Below are 19,883 nucleotides of genomic sequence, written 5' to 3'. Positions count from 1 at the left end.
CCACCTTGGAATCAGGGACTCCTACTTGTGATCCTATCTTGTGTGAGCAGCATCTCTGGTCCTAAACTAGCTGTTTACCCATCTAGAACAGGGTTCTGCAAACTACGGCCAGCAGCCACATTTTGCCTAAGTGCCTTTTTCTGTAAGGCCCATGAGCTAGAAAGGTTTTTACATTTTTTAATAGTTGAAAAAAAAAATCAAAAGAATAGTATTCTGTGACAGGTGAAAATTACATGAAATTTAAGTATCTAAGAATAAAATGTGGAACACAATCAGGCTCATTCGTTTAATATTGTCTGTGGCTGCTTTCCCACTACACCAGCTGAGGTGAATAGTGGCAGAGTCGACTAATTCCAATCCGCAAATCCCAAAGCATTTACTATCTGCCCTTTGCAGAAAAAGTTTGCTGACCCCTGATCTAGAAAATAGGGAGAATAGTCTGCAGGGAAACAAGAGTAGAGAATGATAGCAGGACCGACTGAACCAGGTTATTGGGTGAAAAGGATGATGAAGAGGAACCCAAATTAGCGTTAGCCATTTTGGGAGGTGCCCAGAGGCGAAGAGCGAGGGTTTGGCAGGCAGAAACCTGGGAAGGCGTGGCTCTATTCCTTCCCCGCCCCTCCTGCAAAGCGGTTGGTTGCGGAAGGGACTACAAACTGGTGTGTCATGCGAGTGGGCGGGGCTGTGCGCGGTGCATCATGGAGGCTTCAGGGACGCCTGAGCCGGAGATGGTGGCGCTGAACTACAACGCGGGGCGTCTCGGGAGTCCTGCTGGAGGCCTTGTGGGAGGGGACAAGATTCGGTGAGAGGACGGCGCTTGCCAGTTGGGCGGTGGGGACGCCAGGCCCCGGGCGGGGAGGCGGGGCCCCGCCACAATCAGCCAGCTCCGCCGCCACAGTCCCCGCCAGCCCTCGCGTAGAATGGAGCGATTGGCCGCCGCGGTCCCCGGGATGCTGAGAGCCTGTCCTTTCCCCTCAGCCCACCCATGTCCGGCTGCAAGCTGCCGGTGGGCACGTGCCCGGACATGTGCCCGGCCGCCGAGCGCGCTCAGCGCGAGAAGGAGCGCCGCCTGCACCGCTTCGAGGTGGCGCCGGGGTGCCGCGGCGACCGGCCCCGCGCGGACCCGCAGCGCGCGGTGAAGGAGTACAGGCGGCCGGCCGCCGGCAAGGCCCGGCCCCCGCCGAGCCAGCTGCGTCCGCCGTCCGTGCTGCTGGCCACCGTGCGCTACCTGGCCGGCGAGGTGGCCGAGCGCGCCGACGCATCCAGCGCCGAGGTGGCCAGCTTCGTGGCGGACCGGCTGCGCGCCGTGCGGCTGGACCTGGCCCTGCAGGGCGCGGGCGACGCCGAGGCGGCGGGGGTGCTGGAGGCGGCGCTGGCAGTGCTGCTGGCCGTGGTGGCGCGGCTGGGGCCCGACGCCGTGCGCGGGCCAGCGGACCCGGTGCTGCTGCAGGCCCAGGTGCAGGAGGGCTTCGGTTCTCTGCGGCGCTGCTACGCTCAGGGCGCGGGGCCGCATCCCCGCGAGGCCGTCTTCCAGGGCCTCTTTCTGCTCTACAACCTGGGTGAGTCCGGGTCCCGGCGGAAGGGCAGGGGGCGGGGGCGGGGCGTGGGAAGGGTGCCTCCCTGTAGACGGATGGTGGAGGCCAGGGAAGGAACGGGAAGCTCTACAATCTCACCATTAGCTCCCTCCCCATCCCTGCCTTCTAGATGTCTGTCGAGTCAATGCGCAAGATCCGCCGAGCCCCGACGTGGGCCTTCCGGACTGTCCATTCCCATATTTGGGTCTCGGGTGTTTTTGTAATAAAAGTGGAGAGGACAAGGTTGGAACGGGAAAATTCACCTAAGTGATTTTCAAACTTTTTTAAACCTGCAGTTCAGTGTTGCAAAGCAGCCATGAATATATGCCCATGAGACTTCTGACACAGAAGTTTCAAGACATTAGATCCTCCCTGTGGGTGGATGGTGCGTTCTAATACTATCCTATTTAATTGTAATAAAATGCTCTTGATTTCACAACCCACTAATGGGTCAGAAGCCTTAGTTCACAAAAGAGGCCCGAGGTTCCATTGTCTGTGATTATCCTGGAAGGGAAGCAGGGGCAGAAGCTCTTTGAAGAAAAGGCCTCACCAGGTAGACAGGGAAGGTGTGGCAGAACGAGCTTCCTCGTCTGTATCGCAGCTAGGGCAGTGGAGAAAGAGCTGAGTTTGAAGCCAGAAAACAGATTTGTGTGTGTGTGTGTGTGTGTGTGTGTGTGTGTTTCAAATTCTACGTACGAACTCAAGGACAGCCTCAGGCCAAGTCGTGAAATCATTTGGGCCTGTCTCCCTCATCCGAAAACAATGCTTCACTCTGCTAAGAGGATCCAGACTGTTTGAAGGGGCTCTCTCTGCACCTCATTCCAATAAGGCTCAGGAACGGGCTGATGGAGAAAGGGGGAGGGAAAGTAAGCTTGGCCCAGGGGAGGGGCGTGGCCAGAGCGGAAGGTGGGCGGCCCAAGGTCGGAGAAGGGCTTGGTGGTAGGCCAGAGGGGGTGGGCGTGGCTGAGGACCTCAGCAGGTGGGAGGCTAGGGTGGGGTGAGGCCTAACCGGAGGCCACATGGAACGTGGACCTGATCAGAGAAACACACTGAGCTGTCCCCCCTGTCCGCCCTCACAGGCTCCGTGGAGGCCCTTCATGAGGTTCTGCAGCTACCTGCCGCCCTGCGTTCCTGCCCCGCCCTGCGCGGGGCCCTGGCTGTGGACTCAGCCTTTCGAGAAGGCAACACCGCCCGCCTATTCCGCCTGCTCCGGATCCTGCCCTATCTGCAAAGCTGCGCAGTGCAGTGCCACATAGGCCGTGCCCGCCGGGGAGCCCTGGCCCGCCTCGCTCGTGCCCTGAGCACCCCCAAAGGCCAGACCTTGCCCCTGGGCTTCATGGTCCACCTGCTGGCCCTGGATGGGCCGGAAGAGGCACGGGATCTGTGCCAGGCCCACGGACTGCCCTTGGACGGACAGGAGAGAGTTGTGTTTCTCAGGGGTCGCTACACAGAGAAAGGGCTGCCACCTGCGGGGACCTGCAGTGTGTTGGTGGCGAGCAAACTGGGAGGGCGCACCCTGGAGGAGGTGGTCATGGCGGAGGAGGAAGATGAGGGTGTGGCTAGACGGAAGTCCCCTGCGTGAGGAGCTGTGCGCTCTCCCAGAGCCCAGGAATGGATCCAAGCACTCAGGTTTCTTTTCTCATCATTCCTACACAATAAAAGGAATTTGTTTTGTAGGGACAAGAACTATAATTGATTTATGTGGGGGAGGGCAGGGGGTTGTTGAGACACGATAGGTATGTAGGGAGAGAGGAACCGAGCCTGGGCAAGGCCCTAGCCATCTTGGGCCTCAGTTTCCCTGCTGGTCCCTGAGGGGTGGGTCTCGTGGTCGCTGGTTGGCATTATGCATCCCTCCCTTGCCCACGTACCACCAAGAGCAACTGGTGGTTTGTTGTTTTTTTTTTTTAATTTTTTTTTTTTAACGTTTATTTTTGAGACAGAGACAGAGCATGAATGGGGGAGGGGCAGAGAGAGAGGGAGACAGAATCGGAAGCAGGCTCCAGGCTCCGAGCCATCAGCCCAGAGCCCGACGCGGGGCTTGAACTCACGGACTGCAAGATCGTGACCCGGGCTGACGTCGGACGCTTAACCAACTGAGCCACCCAGGCGCCCCCACCAGCTGGTGGTTTTGACACTCCCCACCATCCCCGTCTCCGGATCTTCACCCTCTGCCGACCAAGATCCAGGACGAGGAAGGCTTGTCACTCCCTTCAGGTGTCCACAACTGGCAGGACCCTGAGCTGTTGTCTCAAGCTCTGGAGGGTCCAGTGATAGTGCCCTAGGTTGGCATCAAGGACGACTGGGGCACACCCAAAAAGAACTCGGGTGGGAAAAGGTTAGGATAAAGGATGGTGGGAGCTGGAGAATGAGGGCTGGGGTCAGAGGTCAGCCACAGGCCGCAGGGTGGCTGCCGCTCCCTCCAGAGCCACCACCAAGATGCTGAGCTGCCTCTGCACTTCCGCCCAGGCTGCAGATCCTAGGCTCGTGTTCATGGCCCTGGAGCAGGCATTGGCCAGGCCTGGGAATGTGGCTACGGAGCCTGTGCGGGGTGCCCAGAGCACATGGCTGCAAGCAGATATGGGGGAGACGCAAAGTCACTCAGGGACCAGGAGAGGAGGGAGCTTCAGCCTGGAGGGGCCCCTCTCTGTACAGCTAGGCACAAAAGCGCCTCCCCACCGCCTCTGAAACCTGCGGCCCTCGTCGCAGTGGGGGTGAGAGATGTACGTTATAGCCCCAAGTGATTGATTTGCCTCCCCTCCTTTGAGGCTGATTCCCCACCTGTTTCAAAGGGCTGTCCTGTGCTCTAAAGGCCAGCAGAACTCTGACATCTCTCCGCCCTCAGATGGGTGCCCCTTGCCCGGCCCCCACCGCACAGCACTTCCCAAGAGCCCTGAGCAGGCTCACCTGTAGTATCGTTCGTCTGGGAAGGCTCGCGGGTTTAGGAAGGTCCGTTCCAGCAGCATCAGCTGGTCGTTGAGCATCCGGACCTGCAGGGGGCTGGAAGTGGCAGGACCTTGTCACCCTGGAACCAATAGCCCAGCTGCCAGCCTGCATCCTGCCCCGGAGGCCACCCTCCCAGACACCTGCTTGCTGCCCTTTCTCACTCAGGGGTGTCTTTCTGCAGCGCTGATACGTGTTGGCCCAAGGCCGCGGCTGCCCCTTCAAACTTCTCCACTGCAGTCACCAGAGGCCCTGTGGGCAACAGCCAGCATCTTAGCCCTGGAGGTGCAGGGCTCCCCACACCTCCATGTTAAGGGGGCTCCATACCCAGGCTGATGCTGTGCTGTTCCAACAGGACCCCAAGGTCGCGCTGGGCAGCCTGCAGAAAATTTCGGAGGGTCTCTCCGTAGTCACTGACGTTAAGAGGGAGAAAGAGGCTGTCACTGAGCCTAAGCAGCACGCTCCCTGCTGTCCGGGCCACAGCCTGATGGCTGCTGAAACCTGCAAGGAATGCCATCAGGCCAGGGCTCAGTCTTCAGCCCACCGCCCTCCAGCCTCAGGATTCCCCCTGCCCCCTTCCTCACCAGGGTCCACAAATTTGTCCACGTAACCAAAGGTGTCGAAGGCTGTGTGGTAGGTGGGGTAGATCCTGGCCGAGGTCTTGCTCTAGGGGAACAAGGCCAAGCGACAGGCTTGAGAGGAGAAGCGGGAGAAGGCAAATCAACAGCGAGCTACAACACAGGGACATTATCTTGAATCATCGCCACGGGTATGAGGTAGGTTCTAGAATTCCTACTTTACAGAGGAGGAAACTGAGGCTCAAGAAGTAAAGTCACCTGCCTGACTCCAAACAGCTAAGAGTAGCAGAACCGGGTCAGGTGCCAGTTTCCTATTTCACGTGAGGAAGAGGGCTTGGGAATCAGACAAGAGGGTTCAAATCCCAGCTCTACTGCCCTGCAGCAGTATACCCGTGGATGAGAGAAGTGGCTTCTTAGAACATCAAGCAGGGAGACACAAGCTGGGCACTCCATATCCCTTATCCCATTTTACCCTCACACCAGTGCTATGAATCACCCCTGTTTTATACTGTTACTTAGTCTATTCTGGGGTAAACACTTTTGTCATATTTTAAGATCTCTGGAATCAGGATGCCTCTTTGGTGGTAAGATTTGTTTCTTGGGGCGCCTGGGTGGCTCAGTCAGTTAAGCGTCCAACTTTGGCTCAGGCCATGATCTCGCAGTTCGTGAGTTCAAGCCGAATCTGTGCTGACATCTCGGGGTCCGGAGCCTGCGTCAGATTCTGTGTCTCCCTCTCTCTCTGCCCCTCCCCTGCTCGCACTCTCTCTTAACAATAAATGAACATTTAAACAAATGTTTTTTAAATTGATTTTTAAAAGTAATGTCTACACCCAATGTGGGGCTCAAACTTACAACCCTGAGATCAAGAGTTGCATGCTCCACTGAACCAGCCAGGCGCCCAGGATGCTTTTTTTTTTGAGAGAGAGAGAGCACAAGTCAGGAACAGAGGATTCGAAGCGGGCTCTGAGCTGTCAGGGAGCCTAATGTGGGGCTTGTACTCACAAACCATGAAATCATGACCTGAGCAGAAGTCAGATGCTGAACCTACTGAGCCACCCAGGTGCCCTGCCCCAGGATGCTTCTTAAGTCAATGTCACCCTACAACTAACTGGCAGTGTTGCTTTTTTTCCCCCCTGAATAGTGTACATCACCATATTGCATCTTAAAATCAGTAGTATCTTAAATTTGATAAATTGACAGGTGAGCATAAACATGTTCAGAGAGGTTAAGACACTTGGCTGAGGTAGCACAGCTACTGAGTGGTGGAGCCGGATTCAGTCTGCACTAGAGCAGCTCTAAAAGAGGAAGGGGATTGTGGAGCAAGGTACGGAGCTGGGAGACAGGAGTGCCTGCTCACCCGGTCATAGGTGTAGGCGATGTCCATGGAGGAGATGCCCAGGAAGTGAATGAAGGGTGCGTAGTCGCTGCCAGCACCCAGAGAGCCCAGGCTGTGGAAAGAAAGATGGTCGGGTTGGAGGCCGCTGGGCCAGCCCGCCCTTCCCGGGTCCCTGTCCTGGCCCTGGGCTCACCTGGGAACCAGGCCGTATGCTGTGCTGCTACGGTTGAAATACCGGATCCAGTTGTCGTAGATGCTGAGGCCGTCGAGGCCCGGTGCGGGGATCTGACCCGGAGACGAATCCAGTCTGGAGCTGGCCTCCCCCAAGGCCCAAGAGGCCGTCGTCCTCCGCTCTGCCCACTAGAGTCTCCTTCCTATGCATAGCCCTGGGGCTCCTACAAAGCCTGCCCCCAGCCTCAGTCCCAACGCCAGGACCTTCTAATAAGTACCAGCTCCAGCCCCGCCCACCCCGCCTGGGACAGCCCTCCTCCCGGCCCCACCCCCTTTCACCTGTTTGGCCGCGGAGAAGATGACGCTCTGGACCGGGGGTGTTCCCTGAGCCCTCAAGGTGGCATTGGCTGTGGGAAGATCAGAAAAGCCTCTATTCAGGCCCCAGCCCCTCATTACCCGCCTCCCCCAGCCAGCCCAGCTGCCCCCCGTACCAAACACGGAGATGTCCACGTTGATGTAGGCCACGGTGCGCTCTTGCAGCTTGCTGAAGAATTCCTGAGGGTGGGAGGACCGACGTCAGCTCAGCGGTGCCCTGCCTCGGGAATCCCCTTGACCGCCAGCCTTGCAGGGCTCACTCACCTCGGTGAATTCTGTGGAGCCAATGAGGCCAAACTCCTCTGCCCCCCAGCTCGCAAACACTATTGATCTGCGGGGCCGCCAGGTTCCTGGGGAGGGGGATAAAGGGCTGGAGGACAGGGTCCCCGGATCTTGGGGTCGCTTGGAAATATTGAGAACGTGGAGAGGAGGAAGGGCTGGACGGGGCGGAGCTGCCAGAGACAGGAGGTAGGTCCCAGCTACTCTCCAGCCCAGCCTTCTGGCCCAGGCTCCCTCTGGCTTCCTTTTTCCAGCCCCCCGGCCTGTGCTATGACCCCACCACAAAATTGCCCCCAATACCAATCTCAGGTGGTCCCTTATGCCAGGATGCCCTCCCTCCCCCTTCCTTATAGGCATGCTTTGGGTAGACATCCTGACCCTCGGCCCCTCCAACTGTCTCCTTCAAGCATCCTATGCCAAACTCTTCCGGAACCTTCTCCACTTGGTAATAAGACACTGATGTTCTCCTTAGGGCATTATTCATATTAAGCCAGTCCTCAATGCCTTGAGGGAGGGACTGTTACAATCTCCTTTTCGCAATTGAAACTGAGCCACAGAGAAGTTAAATGACTTGCTCAGGGTTACACAGCTGGTAGGAAGCAGAGCCAGGGTTCAAATCCACAGCCCGGCTCCAGAGTCCAGGGGCTTCACTAGCTGCCCACACTCCCTCTCACTGCCTCTGGCGACCGCGTTTCCATCTCCAATCTCGATGCCACACCGCTCTTGCCAAGAGCCGCAGTCTCCAGCCGCCTCCCAGAAGCCTTAGCAGCCCTCGCTTGCCCCTTACCTCCTCCAGACACCCCCTAACCCTCCACAGATGACACATACCACTACCACACGTGCAATGTGTGATCCTGGATTGGGCCTTGAACCAGAAATTTCTTTTGCTCTAAAGGTCATTATGAGAACAACTGGGACCATTGTTAATTTCCTGATTCTGGTCATTGTATGGTGGTCATGAAGGGAAATGTTCTTGTTTTTAGGAAATACACAGTTTATGGGTAAAAGTCCAGCATTTCTGCAACTTTCAAACACTCCAGAAAACAAAAAGAGAAAGAGAAAACAAGGTAAAAATCCTAATATCAGGAGTATCTGGATGAAGGGTGTCTAAGGCTTCTTTGTACTATGTTGGCAAGTCTTTGCGTAAGCTTGAAATTATTATTTTTTTTAATTTTTTAATGTTTTTATTTATTTTTGAGACAGAGAGAGACAGAGCATGAGCAGGGGAGGGGCAGAGAGAGAAGGAGACCCAGAATCCGAAGCAGGCTCCAGCATCTGAGCCATCAGCCCAGAGCCCGACACGGGGCTCGAACTCACAGACCAAGAGATCATGACCTGACCCGAAGTCGGATGTTCAACCGACTGAGCCACCCAGGCACCCCAGAAATTATTTCAAAATAAAAAACTTGAACAGCAACGACAGAGACAGAAATTCCTGCCCTTGTAACGAAGGGGATAAAGCCACAAGCTCAGCCCCCCTCCACTTATCAGTTGATCTCTACCACGCCTGTGATTTCACATGCCATTTATGCCACCAACTCCCCAGTTTATCTCTGGAGTCTCTATTCTGACCTGGAGATCAGCACTTTCTTTTTTTTTTTTTTTTTTTTTTTTTTTTTTTTTAAAGAAATCTTTTTTTTTTTTTTCAACGTTTATTTATTTTTGCGACAGAGAGAGACAGAGCATGAACGGGGGAGGGGCAGAGAGAGAGGGAGACACAGAATCAGAAACAGGCTCCAGGCTCTGAGCCATCAGCCCAGAGCCTGACGCGGGGCTCGAACTCCCGGACCGCGAGATCGTGACCTGGCTGAAGTCGGACGCTTAACCGACTGCGCCACCCAGGCGCCCCCGAGATCAGCACTTTCAACTGCCTGCTTGCCCTCTCCCCGGGGGGAATGTCTCCTAGGCCCCTCGAAATCCATGTGTGAACGGGCACGCATGTATAACGATGTGATTTGTGACATCAGTAACATGAAGAGGAAAGACAGCGCTTTATAGCAGTAGAGTTTCCTATGAGATTAACTTGGTATCCATTCAAATTATGGAGTGATAACTTTAGGATGTTATAGGTAATGGAAGATGAAAAAGTTCCAGAGATGGATGGGGGTGATGGGTGTACAACACAGAATATACTTAATGCATAGTTGTACACTTAAAACTGGTTAGAAGCGCAAATTGTATGGCACGTATATTTTACCACACACAAACAAAAGCTAAAAAAAAAAAAAAAAAATCAACATGTAAAGAACTAACCTCACGTTCTTCCCCCTCGATCTGCCCTCTGACCCCAATTTGTTTTTCATAAATGGCACTGCCATATATAGGTTGCTCAAACCAGCAATCAGGGAGCCAGGAGTCCTCCACTCGTCCTCTCCCGCACCTGTGACAACCCACAGACCTCCTTCCCATTGCCCCCACCTTGGCCCAAGCCCACTATCCCTCCTGGCCCTGAGGATGCCAAGGCCTCTGACGGGTCCCTCCATGTAGGGTCTTCACTCCCTATAACCTCCCCATTTGGAGCAGGAGAAACTGTGACCACGGTTGTCTTTACACACAGCCACTCAGGTGTTCACTGTGGGGTCTGCTGTGCCTAGAACTGGCTTGGCACATAGTAGGCATACGGGACATGTTTGTTGAGTTAACGACTGCCTGTCATCCCTGCCTCAACTAGGCTGAAGGCAGAGCCCGGCACTGGCTTCCTTATGGTGGCACCCGGTTTCCCTCCACTGGAGGGACACAGGAGGCTCTCAGCAGCCACCGCACGAGCTCCCCATGTCCCACTGGGCGACCGGAGCAAGGCCAGGGCTGGTGTCCGTGCAGGTCGTCCCACAGGGCCCTCAGGCTTGGCACAAGTGGGCACTGGAGAGTGAGAGAGAGGAGGTGGGAGAGGACTGGGGGGGGGAAGCTGGGGGGAGGAGTGGGCTGCGGGTGACCTCCTGCTGGGAGAGTCCCTAGACCGGGACCGGGGGTTGCCTCACCCTTCTTTAGCAGGGTCCCCAGGACTCGGGAGAGCTCCAGGAGGACGGCAGTGCCACTGCTGGGGTCCACGGCCCCGTGTACCCAGCTGTCCCGGTGGTTTCCGTACAGCACGTAGCGGTCTGGAGAGAGGAGCAGAGGCTCGGAAACCAGGGAAGAAGGAGGGCGGGCGGGGCCAGCCGGGCGGAGCGCAGGGGGCGTGGTCAGGGAGCCCCGACGGGGCGCTCACCGGGCTCCACCGCCCCGCGGATGATCCCCAGGACGTTGGAGGAGTTCCGCAGCTCCAGGCGGTTGTGGACGCTCACGTTCACCTGGCTTGGGGAGCCAAGGGGGCGAGCAGAGTCTTGGCCCTGCCCACTCCCCCTCACAACCCAATACAGGGGAAACTGGGACCCAGAGCGAGAAAGCGACACCACGAGGTCACTTGCCCAGAAGTACCTGGAGAGGCAGCAAGGCTAGGGCCCCGCTCTTTAGAGTCAGTTCTTTTCACGGACTGACTTACTCAGGTGAGAGTATTTATTGGATACTTAGTGTATGCCTGCACCCTACTAGGCTCTGGGCAGGGCCTGAGACAGACACAGCCCCGCCCTTGGGGGGACCTCCCTCCCCTGAGCGAGACAAACCACGAGGAAGACAGCACCTGCAGGCGGTGAAGGGGTGTGGCGAGGACACTAACAGGTTGACCTGTAAGAGGACACCTGGTGGCAGATGGGGGGAGGACAGGCCAGGAGTGGCAGGAGCGTGGGGAATGGTGTTCAGGCAGAGGGAGCAGCAAACAAGTGCAGAGGCCTTGGTTTGGGAATGAGTTCAAGAGAGAGAGAGGGTGACTGGAGAGTGGAGGGTGTAGATGAAGGGCGGGTGGAACCCCACAGGGCCTTGTGGCTTCCCCAAAGACAAGACAGATATTTTGGAGTCAGGGGAAGGTTGGGAGAGAGAAGAAAGGAAAAGGCCAGGCCTTGACGTGGGCAGAGAAGCATAACAAGGGAAGAGGAGAGGAGAGGAACCTTGAGGAAGCGGGGCCCCACCTCACCTGTCTGCTGGGAAGTCTCCATCAGGTCGGAAGCCAGGCCCCAACTTGTAGTCACAGCCCAGTGCTCCCTGCCAGGCAGCTGGGGCCAAGGTTCCCTGGAGGTTACTGAGGAGGAGGTGGAGGGTGTGGGGGTTGGAGGTTGGGGGCCACTGGATTGCGGGCAGGGGTCCCCGGGGGGCACCAGAGCTTACCAGAGAAGGATTTTTGCATCCTCAAAGCCAATGGGCTGAGTGGGAATGGGAGGAAATCCAGGGACAGTATCAGGGTTCAGGCGGAAGGAAGAAGGATTGGCCGGAAGGTAGGGAGTCAGAGGATCCCCAAAATACTCATAGTAGGAGCCTCGCTCCACCCCTGAGGGAGGCAGGCGCCAAGAGTTCGGAAAGGTCTGGCTGGCGGAGCTGTGCCCATCGTTGATGTCTGCGGGGTCCGTGTACACCAGCACCCCAGCTACCCCGTGCTTGGCCGCATTGATAGCCTGCGGGAGGGGGATGAGGCTGTGTTTAGGGGAAAGAAGAGGGGATGTCATGTCCTGTTCCGCTCCCTCCCTCACTGCGGCAGCCAGGATGGATCTGTCTTCCCACAGGCAAGATGATGCTCACACAAGTTATTTACTGCAGCCCTGCTCGAGGGAGCAAAAGACCGCTGGACATAGGTCGATGCTCATCAGCAGGGCTGTCACGTGATCGGAGGCATCGCACAAGGGCACCCTGGGCAGCCGCGTAGGAGAGCAGGGCCACCGCTCACAGGAGCCAAAAGGCAGAAGCAGCCCAAGTGTCCATGGGCAGAATGAATGGATAAGCCAATGTGTGGTATACAGCATGCAAGAGGCAATTACTCAGACTTGAAAGGCAATGAAGTTCTGATACAACATCGATGGGCCTTGAAAACGTTATGCTAAGTGAAGAAGCCAGGCACAAAAAGTCAGTATTGTGTGATTCCTCTTATATGAGGTTTCTAGAATAGGCAAACTCATACAGCTGGAAGGTAGAATAGAGGTCACCAGGAGCTGGGGAGGGAGAGAGGGGACGTTATGTTTCATGGGCACAGAGTTTCGTTTGGAATGATCGAGAGCCCTAGAAATGGACGGTGGTGATGGTTTGCACAGCATTGTGAAGCTACTTAATGCATCTGCATTGTACCGTTAGAGATGGTTAACACGGTCAGTTTATACTGGTATATTTTAGCACAATGAAAACATAATAGTACATAAAAGAAAGAAAGAAAGAAAGAAAGAGAACAAGGACACAATTTATGTGCCGATGGAGAATCATCTCCAGGATGTATTGAGGTGAAAAAAAGCACACCTTGAAAAGGTGGGTATAGTATGCTGCTTTTATACAAAAAGAGGGAGAAATAAAAATATATATTCATATGCATTTCTTCCAAAAGAAACTGTGGATAGATTCCTCTTTGGAGGATGGCATGACAGGAAAGCTTTTGCACTCTAAACCCTATAATCTGTGTAATTCCATTATGGCTCTTCCTCTTTTCTTTTCTCTTTTGCAGATCTTATTACGGGCACTTCTCTTTTTTTTCTAAGTTTATTTATTTATTTTGAGAGACAGCATGTGTGCAAGCGGGGGGGGGGGGGTGGGGTGGGGTGGGGAGGGCAGAGAGAGAGAGAGAGAGAGAGAGAGAGAATCCCAAGCAGGGATTCTGGGAGCTATCCGACAAGGGGCTCAATCTCCCAAACTGTGAGATCAAGACCTGCGCCTGTGACCCCCCAACTGAAATCTACATGAAATTTACTACCCTAACCATTTTATAGCCTGCTGTTCAGGGGCAGGGAGGACATCCACATTTTATTGCACTACCATCACCCCCACCCACTTCCAGAATTCTTCCTCTTGCACATCTGAAACTCTGTGCTCGCTAAACCCTAACTCCCTATTCCCTTCTCTCACTCTATACGTTTAAAAAAAAAAATCCCGCATTTTTGAAAAGCACACATGTGAACTACTCAGCCAAAATGTTTAGTTGAAAAGATGCAGGCCAGGAGGGAAGGCAACAGGAGGGACTTAAGTTGAATATTCAGGAGAACTTAGACCCCCAGAATATCAAAGTTTACCTGATCTATTTATTTCCTAAGGCTCAGAGAGGTTAGGGGAGGCCTCCAGGGTCACACAGCACATCATGAGTGGTAACAGCACAAACATAGCTCACCTCTTGTGCCCCAGCCCAGGGCTCCGCAGGCCACTCAACCCTGCTCCTTCCTCTTCCCCTCTCTTCTTCCTGTCCTCTGCTGACCACCCCATCACACCCACACACACACACACACACACACACACACACACCAGTTTCCTGCACTGGGGGTTGCTGCTCACCTTGGCCCCACGCCCTGTACCCCCATAGCGGGTCAGCGCGATGGTGCCTTCCAGTCTGATGCCCTGAGTCTGTAGCTCCATAAAGTCTTCTTCCGTTCCCCGGTTGGCGTAGACGAGGAGGCCCTGGTCCCAAGGGGAGGTGATCCTCAGAGCCAGGCCCAGGAAAGAGGGGGTGAGGAAAGGAGAGAGGGAGGCTGAGTGGCAGAGTGAAGGATTTTGATTCTATTTTCCCCGCCTCACCCAGAGCTTGTAAACTTCCCAAGAACGGAGTCACATCTCGTTTCCTCTGGGTCCAGGTGCCCTGTAGTGGGCCTGACCTTGAACATGGGGCCATCAGCATTTGTAAAATGGCTAGGCGATGGGCAAAAGGTGTGGCAGTGGAGTTTAGAGGGAAGGGCCCTGGGTCAGGAAGGGAGAATTTGGGGTGGAGCCAGAGGGGACTGGGCCTCGGCAGAGGGGAGGGAGTGTCCCAGGCCCACCTGCGGGGTTCCAGGGGGAGCGTAGGCGGCATAAGGTGGCACCACATCGGGGCCCCCCTGCTCCCCAGTCAGATTCTGTTCACTCTGGCGGCAGGAGAAGAGGATGGTCCCAGTGGGACCCACTGTGGAGGAGGGGCAGCATCAGAGCTGGGCCTGGCAGGTCCTGCCCCACGGGCATCCCCAGACCTGAGTGGGAGGGACTCACCGACAGCCACCCGGTTGGGCCGCTCCCGGCTGGGGAAGGACAGCAACACTTCGTACGTGGGGGCCTCCGCTGCGTCCAGGCCTGACTCCGGGTCCCGCCAGCGCTGCAGCAGGAGCTGTGCCAGCGCCTCATCCCGGGGGCTGGAGGCCAGGTGAGGCTCCCTGGAGAGTTCTCTGCGGGGAGACAAAGGGCCAGGCCCAGGGTCAGGGAGGCGCCTCTGGTGAACAGGAGGGGAGGGTAGACAGCCCTCTCACCTAAGGTTCTCTCGGATCTTGCTGGCATCCAGCTGCTTCATGACGGTCTCAAGGATCTCCAGATCCAGGTCCTGGGAGACCGAGACGCCGGGAGCTGGTGCGTCGGCCCCTTTGGGAATGGCGAAGTGGCCCAGGATGATCCCCAGGCCCAAGAGGGCAGAGGCCCCCACCAGCCCCCCAAGCACCTTCACCCACTGCATCCTGTGGAGTCTTGGCCAGCTGGGGTCACTCCTTGTAGATGGGTGTCAGGTCTAGTTAACCATTACCCCATGGGTGGCCCTGCCCTTTGGCCCTCCGCTGGCGGGGAGAGTCAGGGAGCATCCTGCAGGGAGGGCCGCGAGCTGTTCCCATCCACCTCCATATCTGCATCATTCACCGAAGCGACCCCCAGGGTATCAAGTCCATATGGGCACACTGAGGCCCAGAGAGGGACCAGGTCTCAGTCAGAACTGGAACTCAGAGCCACTGTTCAGAGCAAGGCTGGGCCTGCCCCCAGCCACCCCTACCTCTGTCTCCTCAGCGCCCTTTGATTTCCAGCGCATTCAGTCCCCGCTGCTTGAGCAGGTTTTGAGTTCAAATGCCGTCCTTGCCGGATGTAAGCTGTGTGACCCTGAGCAATTCGTTTAGCTTCTCTGACTCTGTTTTGTTTTGTTTTGTTTTTTTAAAGCCGTCAAACGGGGATAATAGATCTGTTTCACAAAACTGGTGCTGTTTTCATTAAACAAGACCACATCTGCAGAAAAATCTAGCCCAGTGTCTGGCACATCATGGGAGCTCAGTACATTTTAGCCACTCCTGCCTCATCTGACTCCCTAAAATGCAAAACCTGGGGCTAAAGGAAGAAAGGGGATCCAGAAGAATTCTCTGTGTGTATCCTGCAGGGGTCCCAGCTTATGTGAGGAAGTGGAACCCTTAGAAAGGGAAGCCATTTCTTCCTTTGCAAGGTGACTTCCTCCTCCATCCTCTAACCGTATCTGCCCTCTCTGGAATCCATTCACCCGTTCATCCATCCATCTATCCACTATTTATCCACCCGCCCTCCTATTCCCCCACCCATCTATTCTCCCATCCAGCCACCCATCCATCCATCCATCCATCTACCCACCCAACTACCCATCCATCCATCCAACCATCCATCCATCCATCCTTCTATCCTTCTATCCTTCCATCCGTCCATCCATCCATCCATCCATCCATCCATCCATCTATCCACCCATCCACCCATCCATCCATCCACCCATCCATCCATCTACCCACTAACCCATTTACCCATCCATTTTTCTATCCACGCATCCACCCACCCTCCCATCCATCCATTCCTTTATTCACTCCTTCTCTTATACCTGCAAGTATCCATTCATCCAGCTCTGTGCAAGACCCGTGTTAGGGCCTGAGGAGGAAGAGGTGCCCAAGACTTCAGGTCCAGAGGGGAGACAGGCAGGCTTTGGGCTCAACCATGTGGTAAGTGCCCCTATAGAGGGAGGACCAGTGTGTTCCCAGTGGGGAGAATGAGGAATTCTAAGAGCGAACATTTGAGGGGATCTGCCAAGGATGAGAAGGCATTCAGCAGGCGGAGAAGGGAGGTGCAGGCCATCCGTGCAAATGGCCCAGCATGCGCAAAGGCTGAGAAGGAGAGGAAGACACCAAGTTCTCACTACAAATGTTGATTGGGCCCCTTCTGGGCCTCAGACAGCCAGGCAGGGTGGGAAGATCCCCGGGGCTCAAGCTGTGACTCCTCCTACCCCCATGACCTATCTTGCCTTGGGCCTCTCCCCAGCCAGGCTGCAGCCCATTGATTGCCCCACAGATGCTCCAAGAGCTGGGCGAGCCGGGCAGGGTAGACTTGGTGTGTGTGTGATTTCACAGCCCGCTCCCGGAGCAGCCCCCTTCCTGCTCACAACCCTGTTTTGTGGGCACCGCCTGCCCCCCACCGTCCTGTGTCCATCCCCCCTGGTGCTGCTGGTCAGGAGGACAGCATGGGAGGGCTATGGGTGGGGTTTAGTGTGATCAGTGGTTCAGGGAGGCACACCAGGAAGCCACAGTTTTTGCAAGGTGGTTATCAGCACGCCAGATATGACCTTGGATCTTATCAGAAGCCTGTTAGTGTAGGGAGCGTACACATTCCTGAGGACCAGAAGGACTGTCACCACCTGGCAGGCAGTGGGAGGGACGTCAAGATCGGCTGATAAGTTGAGGAACAGCCCCACGGTCCCACACCACCCCCTCCTGGAGGGATTTAGCCGCTTGAACCTGTGAAATTACAGATGCGACACGTGGACAAGGGCGTGTGACATCTCTGTGTGCCATCTGAGAACCCCAGCTCAGGCTGTTGGAGTCAGCTGGTGTCTACGCCGCATTCTGCACCGGATGTAAACCTGGCCAATTTTCCTTTCCCCATCTTGGCTTGGTGGCTGGTGTGGCCCCTCCCTGAACATTTTGGATTGTGGTGTTGATGGAACCACTTAAGGTAGCTACCGCGTTCTCTTTATTTTCCCACCTCACTTGTTGATCCTGCTGCCTGCAGGAGTTCTCCTGACCCTCCAGGACCCCTGATCCATTGGTTGCCAGCTCTTCCCACTTTCCCTCTCCACCCTCCTGGCCTCGCCCAGCCCCTTACAAAGCCTCTCCACCACCGGCCTCCTCTTCTGCTTTCGTCACATTCGCTGGGGAAAAAAACCTGGCGCTCTGCCCGCTCTGCACCTGTACCCTTGACCCTGAATGGGCCTGCAGAATCACGTGACCTCACTGGTCTTGCTTTACCTTTATGAGCCCAAACCTCAGGCAGGCTCTCAGCACTGCCTAGCGGTCCCGTTGTCTTTCCCTGGTCCTGGCCTGCTCACCCTTCCCCGCTCCCGGATGGAAGCTTCGCCCTCACTGAATCTCACTGAATCACCCTCGCTGAGTCTCCGGAGCCCAGAACAGAGCCTGGTACATAGGAGGCACTCAGCACATGCCTGTCGAATGGATGGAAAGCCGCCTTGGACCAGCGCACCTCCTCGGCGTTGGGCATTCATGGCCCAGCTATCTGGGATTTAAGGAGCAGAACGCAGGGGGCCCGGGGCAACCCCAAGGGATACAAAAGGTGGGCTCAGAACCCCTGGGAAACAGACCCCATCTGAATGAGCCCCAGTGGGATCGCTGAGGTGGCCACGGGTGGGGGCCTGCATGACACAAGTGCCCTCGTGAGACGGGGATGTGGGATCTAACAGTCCTCCAGGGCGGGATGTTTCCAGAGGGTGCTGCTGCTGGGCCGCGGGATCGAGCCACCCTCACAGGCAGGAATAGCAGCCCCTTCAGGTGGGGTGGGAGTTGGGAGCCTGCTGGGGTACCCCACTCCACCCTGCTTCCACGGGGCCCCTGAAGCCACGTCGGAGGCGTGGGTAGATGCACCGGAAGTAGGCTACTTGCCAACCCTCGCTGCATGCTAACAACTCCCCGAGCCCGCACTGGGTCACCGGTCCTCGCGGGGGCCTCTGAAGTGGGCATGTTGCAGATAAAAGAAGCACGTGTGGTTCCTCGGTCGAGGCCACACGGGCTGGCACGTGGCGGAGCTGAGATTAGAACCCCGGAGCAGGACCTCTTCTCTCCAAAGCTACACCACCTCTCAGGCTCCAGGCGGAGAGGGGCATCCCATTCTGCTCCTCACAAGGCGGAATCACGGGGACGCAGGAGGCTGGTTTGCCAACCCAGCCTCAGTGCCTTGAAGACAGAGAGGGCTGGACGATCGTGGGGCACAGCTTGTGAATGGCACAGTAGTGTGTGTGTGTGTGTGTGTGTGTGTGTGTGTGTGTGTGTTAAAAGACCTGGGAATGTCCCGGGGCCCACATGGCTGTGCTGTGGGACCCCCTCCTTGGGAAGGCCTCCCTGCCTTGCTGCCTTGCTGTGTCAACAGGAGCGGCTGTAGGGACGGAGCTCAGAGCTGGGGCCTCCGGGGCACCTGTCAGCTCTTCTGTGGTTTGGAGACAAATGGGCAGAGAGGGCTCTGTGACCGACTCCATTTCCTGCAGTGTTCACGTAGCCGCATACCTTTGCTTTCCCAGGCTGAGATGCTGGAGGCTTTCGGGGAAGCAGGCTCAAAGGGGACCATGCTTCCGGTCCAACAGCCCTCTGAGCATCAGATGATTCCCTTCAGGAAAATGGCAGGATTGCTGTTTTGTAACAGCTGGACCGCCTTCAAGAACAGGTCAGGAAGGGGGGGGGGGGCGGGGGGCGCCTGGGACTCCTAGAACCATCCAGGCCCTGAGGGTGGAGTTCTGGGGGAGGCGGCTGCTAGGTCAGAGCTCAGCTCAGCTCTGCCTGCAGCTGTGATCAAATCAAACCTTCACTAATCAAATCTGTCGGGAGTTACTGGCCTGGGGGTGATCCCACCGGGGCTGCTGTAAGTCAAACTAGGTCTGTAGAGGGGCCACAAACCTGAATTTCCATCCTCTTGGTTAGTGTTCCCTGCAGTGGGTATGAGGCAGAAAGACGGCCCCAGTCCTTTCGTGTCATACTAGAGAATTTCTGCCCAGTACGTTTTATCACCCTTAGGGGTCATGGGGCTTTGAAAAACATTGCTCTTTTTTTTTTTTTAAATATTTATTTTTGGGAGAGAGAGACACACACAGAATGAGAAGCAGGCTCCAGGCTGTCGGCACAGAGCCCGACACGGGGCTTGAACTCACAAACTGTGAGATCATGACCTGAGCCGAAGTCAGACGCCTAACTGACTGAACCCCCCTGGGTGCCCCTGAAAAACACTGTTCTATAGGATATTGACCAATATTGATCTAATTTAGCAATAGCAATCTTATTTCAGGATTCCTCCTGTTTCTCCCATTGACCACACACACACACACACACACACACACACACACGTGTCGATTTCTTGTATCCTCCTTTAAACTGGTTTCATCATCTTGATCAGGGAGCACGAGGCAAGCTGACAGGCCGCAAACACTCCCCTCCCCCACCAAGGTGGGACTTGTGTGACATTCCTTGGGCAGTCCTGGCTGCCCGAGAACAAAGGAAAGGGGAAAAACAGATGGTTAACTGATAGAGATCATAGTCCCGAAGGACCTAAAAGCCTCCATCACCCCTCCATAGTGAGGTGGGGAACAAAGGCAGAAAGAAATGGCAGCTAGAACTCAATTTCCTTCTAACCAGCAGCCCATCGACAAATAAATACTTGAGGCAGGCAGAGTAAAACGTTTCCCCAGAAACTCCTTACAGTCTTAATGCTAATGATTTGCTGGAGAGAAAACCGCCTCAGCTTGACAATAGCTAGGCCTCCGGTAACCTTTGAGTCTTTAGCATATGAAAATCTCACTGGAAACTTCCCCTGGACTTTAACCAGTCTCTCTTCAGGGTCCCGGGGCAGCTC

At 55.8% G+C, this 19,883-nt stretch overlaps 2 protein-coding genes across 5 annotated transcripts; one reads left to right on the top strand and one right to left on the bottom strand.

The window, feature by feature from the left end:
* The first annotated feature begins 148 nt into the window (after window positions 1–148).
* On the top strand, window positions 149–3,260 carry SAC3D1 (SAC3 domain containing 1). The gene is made up of 3 exons (XM_086676963.1): window positions 149–802; window positions 979–1,559; window positions 2,654–3,260. Exons 1-3 carry the CDS (start codon window positions 699–701, stop codon window positions 3,154–3,156), a joined length of 1,188 nt encoding a protein of 395 aa, XP_086533089.1. The 5' UTR covers window positions 149–698; the 3' UTR covers window positions 3,157–3,260.
* A 244-nt stretch (window positions 3,261–3,504) lies between these two features.
* Window positions 3,505–14,737, bottom strand: NAALADL1 (N-acetylated alpha-linked acidic dipeptidase like 1). Of its 4 annotated transcripts, XM_086676960.1 has the most exons (18): window positions 14,522–14,736; window positions 14,268–14,440; window positions 14,063–14,184; window positions 13,584–13,706; window positions 11,451–11,734; window positions 11,260–11,364; window positions 10,459–10,544; window positions 10,232–10,351; window positions 7,239–7,324; window positions 7,091–7,154; window positions 6,939–7,006; window positions 6,622–6,713; window positions 6,450–6,540; window positions 5,099–5,180; window positions 4,842–5,015; window positions 4,679–4,766; window positions 4,479–4,571; window positions 3,505–4,139 (listed from the first exon to the last, which is right to left on the bottom strand). In XM_086676960.1, the coding sequence occupies exons 1-18, from the start codon at window positions 14,719–14,721 to the stop codon at window positions 3,953–3,955; spliced, it is 2,238 nt and encodes a 745-aa protein (XP_086533086.1). In that variant the 5' UTR covers window positions 14,722–14,736; the 3' UTR covers window positions 3,505–3,952. The 4 variants fall into 4 exon arrangements, 2 of the variants coding, with proteins under 2 accessions (XP_086533086.1, XP_086533087.1); XR_015240734.1 differs by lacking the exon at window positions 3,505–4,139 and having other exon boundaries at window positions 5,099–5,206; XR_015240733.1 differs by having other exon boundaries at window positions 4,094–4,139; window positions 4,479–5,015; window positions 5,099–5,206; window positions 14,522–14,737.
* Window positions 14,738–19,883: the final 5,146 nt, after the last annotated feature.

The sequence above is a fragment of the Puma concolor genome, chromosome D1 (assembly GCF_028749965.1).
Source record: "Puma concolor isolate L17-30 chromosome D1, mPumCon1.1.hap2, whole genome shotgun sequence".
NCBI classification, from domain to species: Eukaryota; Metazoa; Chordata; class Mammalia; order Carnivora; family Felidae; genus Puma; species Puma concolor.
This window is presented reverse-complemented; position numbering and strand designations above follow the sequence as displayed.

What these genes read in the sequence shown, in the direction of transcription:
- SAC3D1 (XM_086676963.1), top strand. Translation starts at nt 699, where the DNA reads ATGGAGGCTTCAGGGACGCCTGAGCCGGAGATGGTGGCGCTGAACTAC. An exon ending in GTGGGAGGGGACAAGATTCG is followed by an intron (nt 803 to 978) that starts GTGAGAGGACGG and finishes CTTTCCCCTCAG; the next exon opens with CCCACCCATGTCCGGCTGCA. An exon ending in CTTTCTGCTCTACAACCTGG is followed by an intron (nt 1,560 to 2,653) that starts GTGAGTCCGGGT and finishes CCGCCCTCACAG; the next exon opens with GCTCCGTGGAGGCCCTTCAT.
- NAALADL1 (XM_086676960.1), bottom strand. Translation starts at nt 14,721, where the DNA reads ATGCAGTGGGTGAAGGTGCTTGGGGGGCTGGTGGGGGCCTCTGCCCTC. An exon ending in CTCCCCCTGGAACCCCGCAG is followed by an intron (nt 13,707 to 14,062) that starts GTGGGCCTGGGA and finishes CCTTGGGACCAG; the next exon opens with GGCCTCCTCGTCTACGCCAA. An exon ending in GTACAGGGCGTGGGGCCAAG is followed by an intron (nt 11,735 to 13,583) that starts GTGAGCAGCAAC and finishes CCCCTCCCGCAG; the next exon opens with GCTATCAATGCGGCCAAGCA.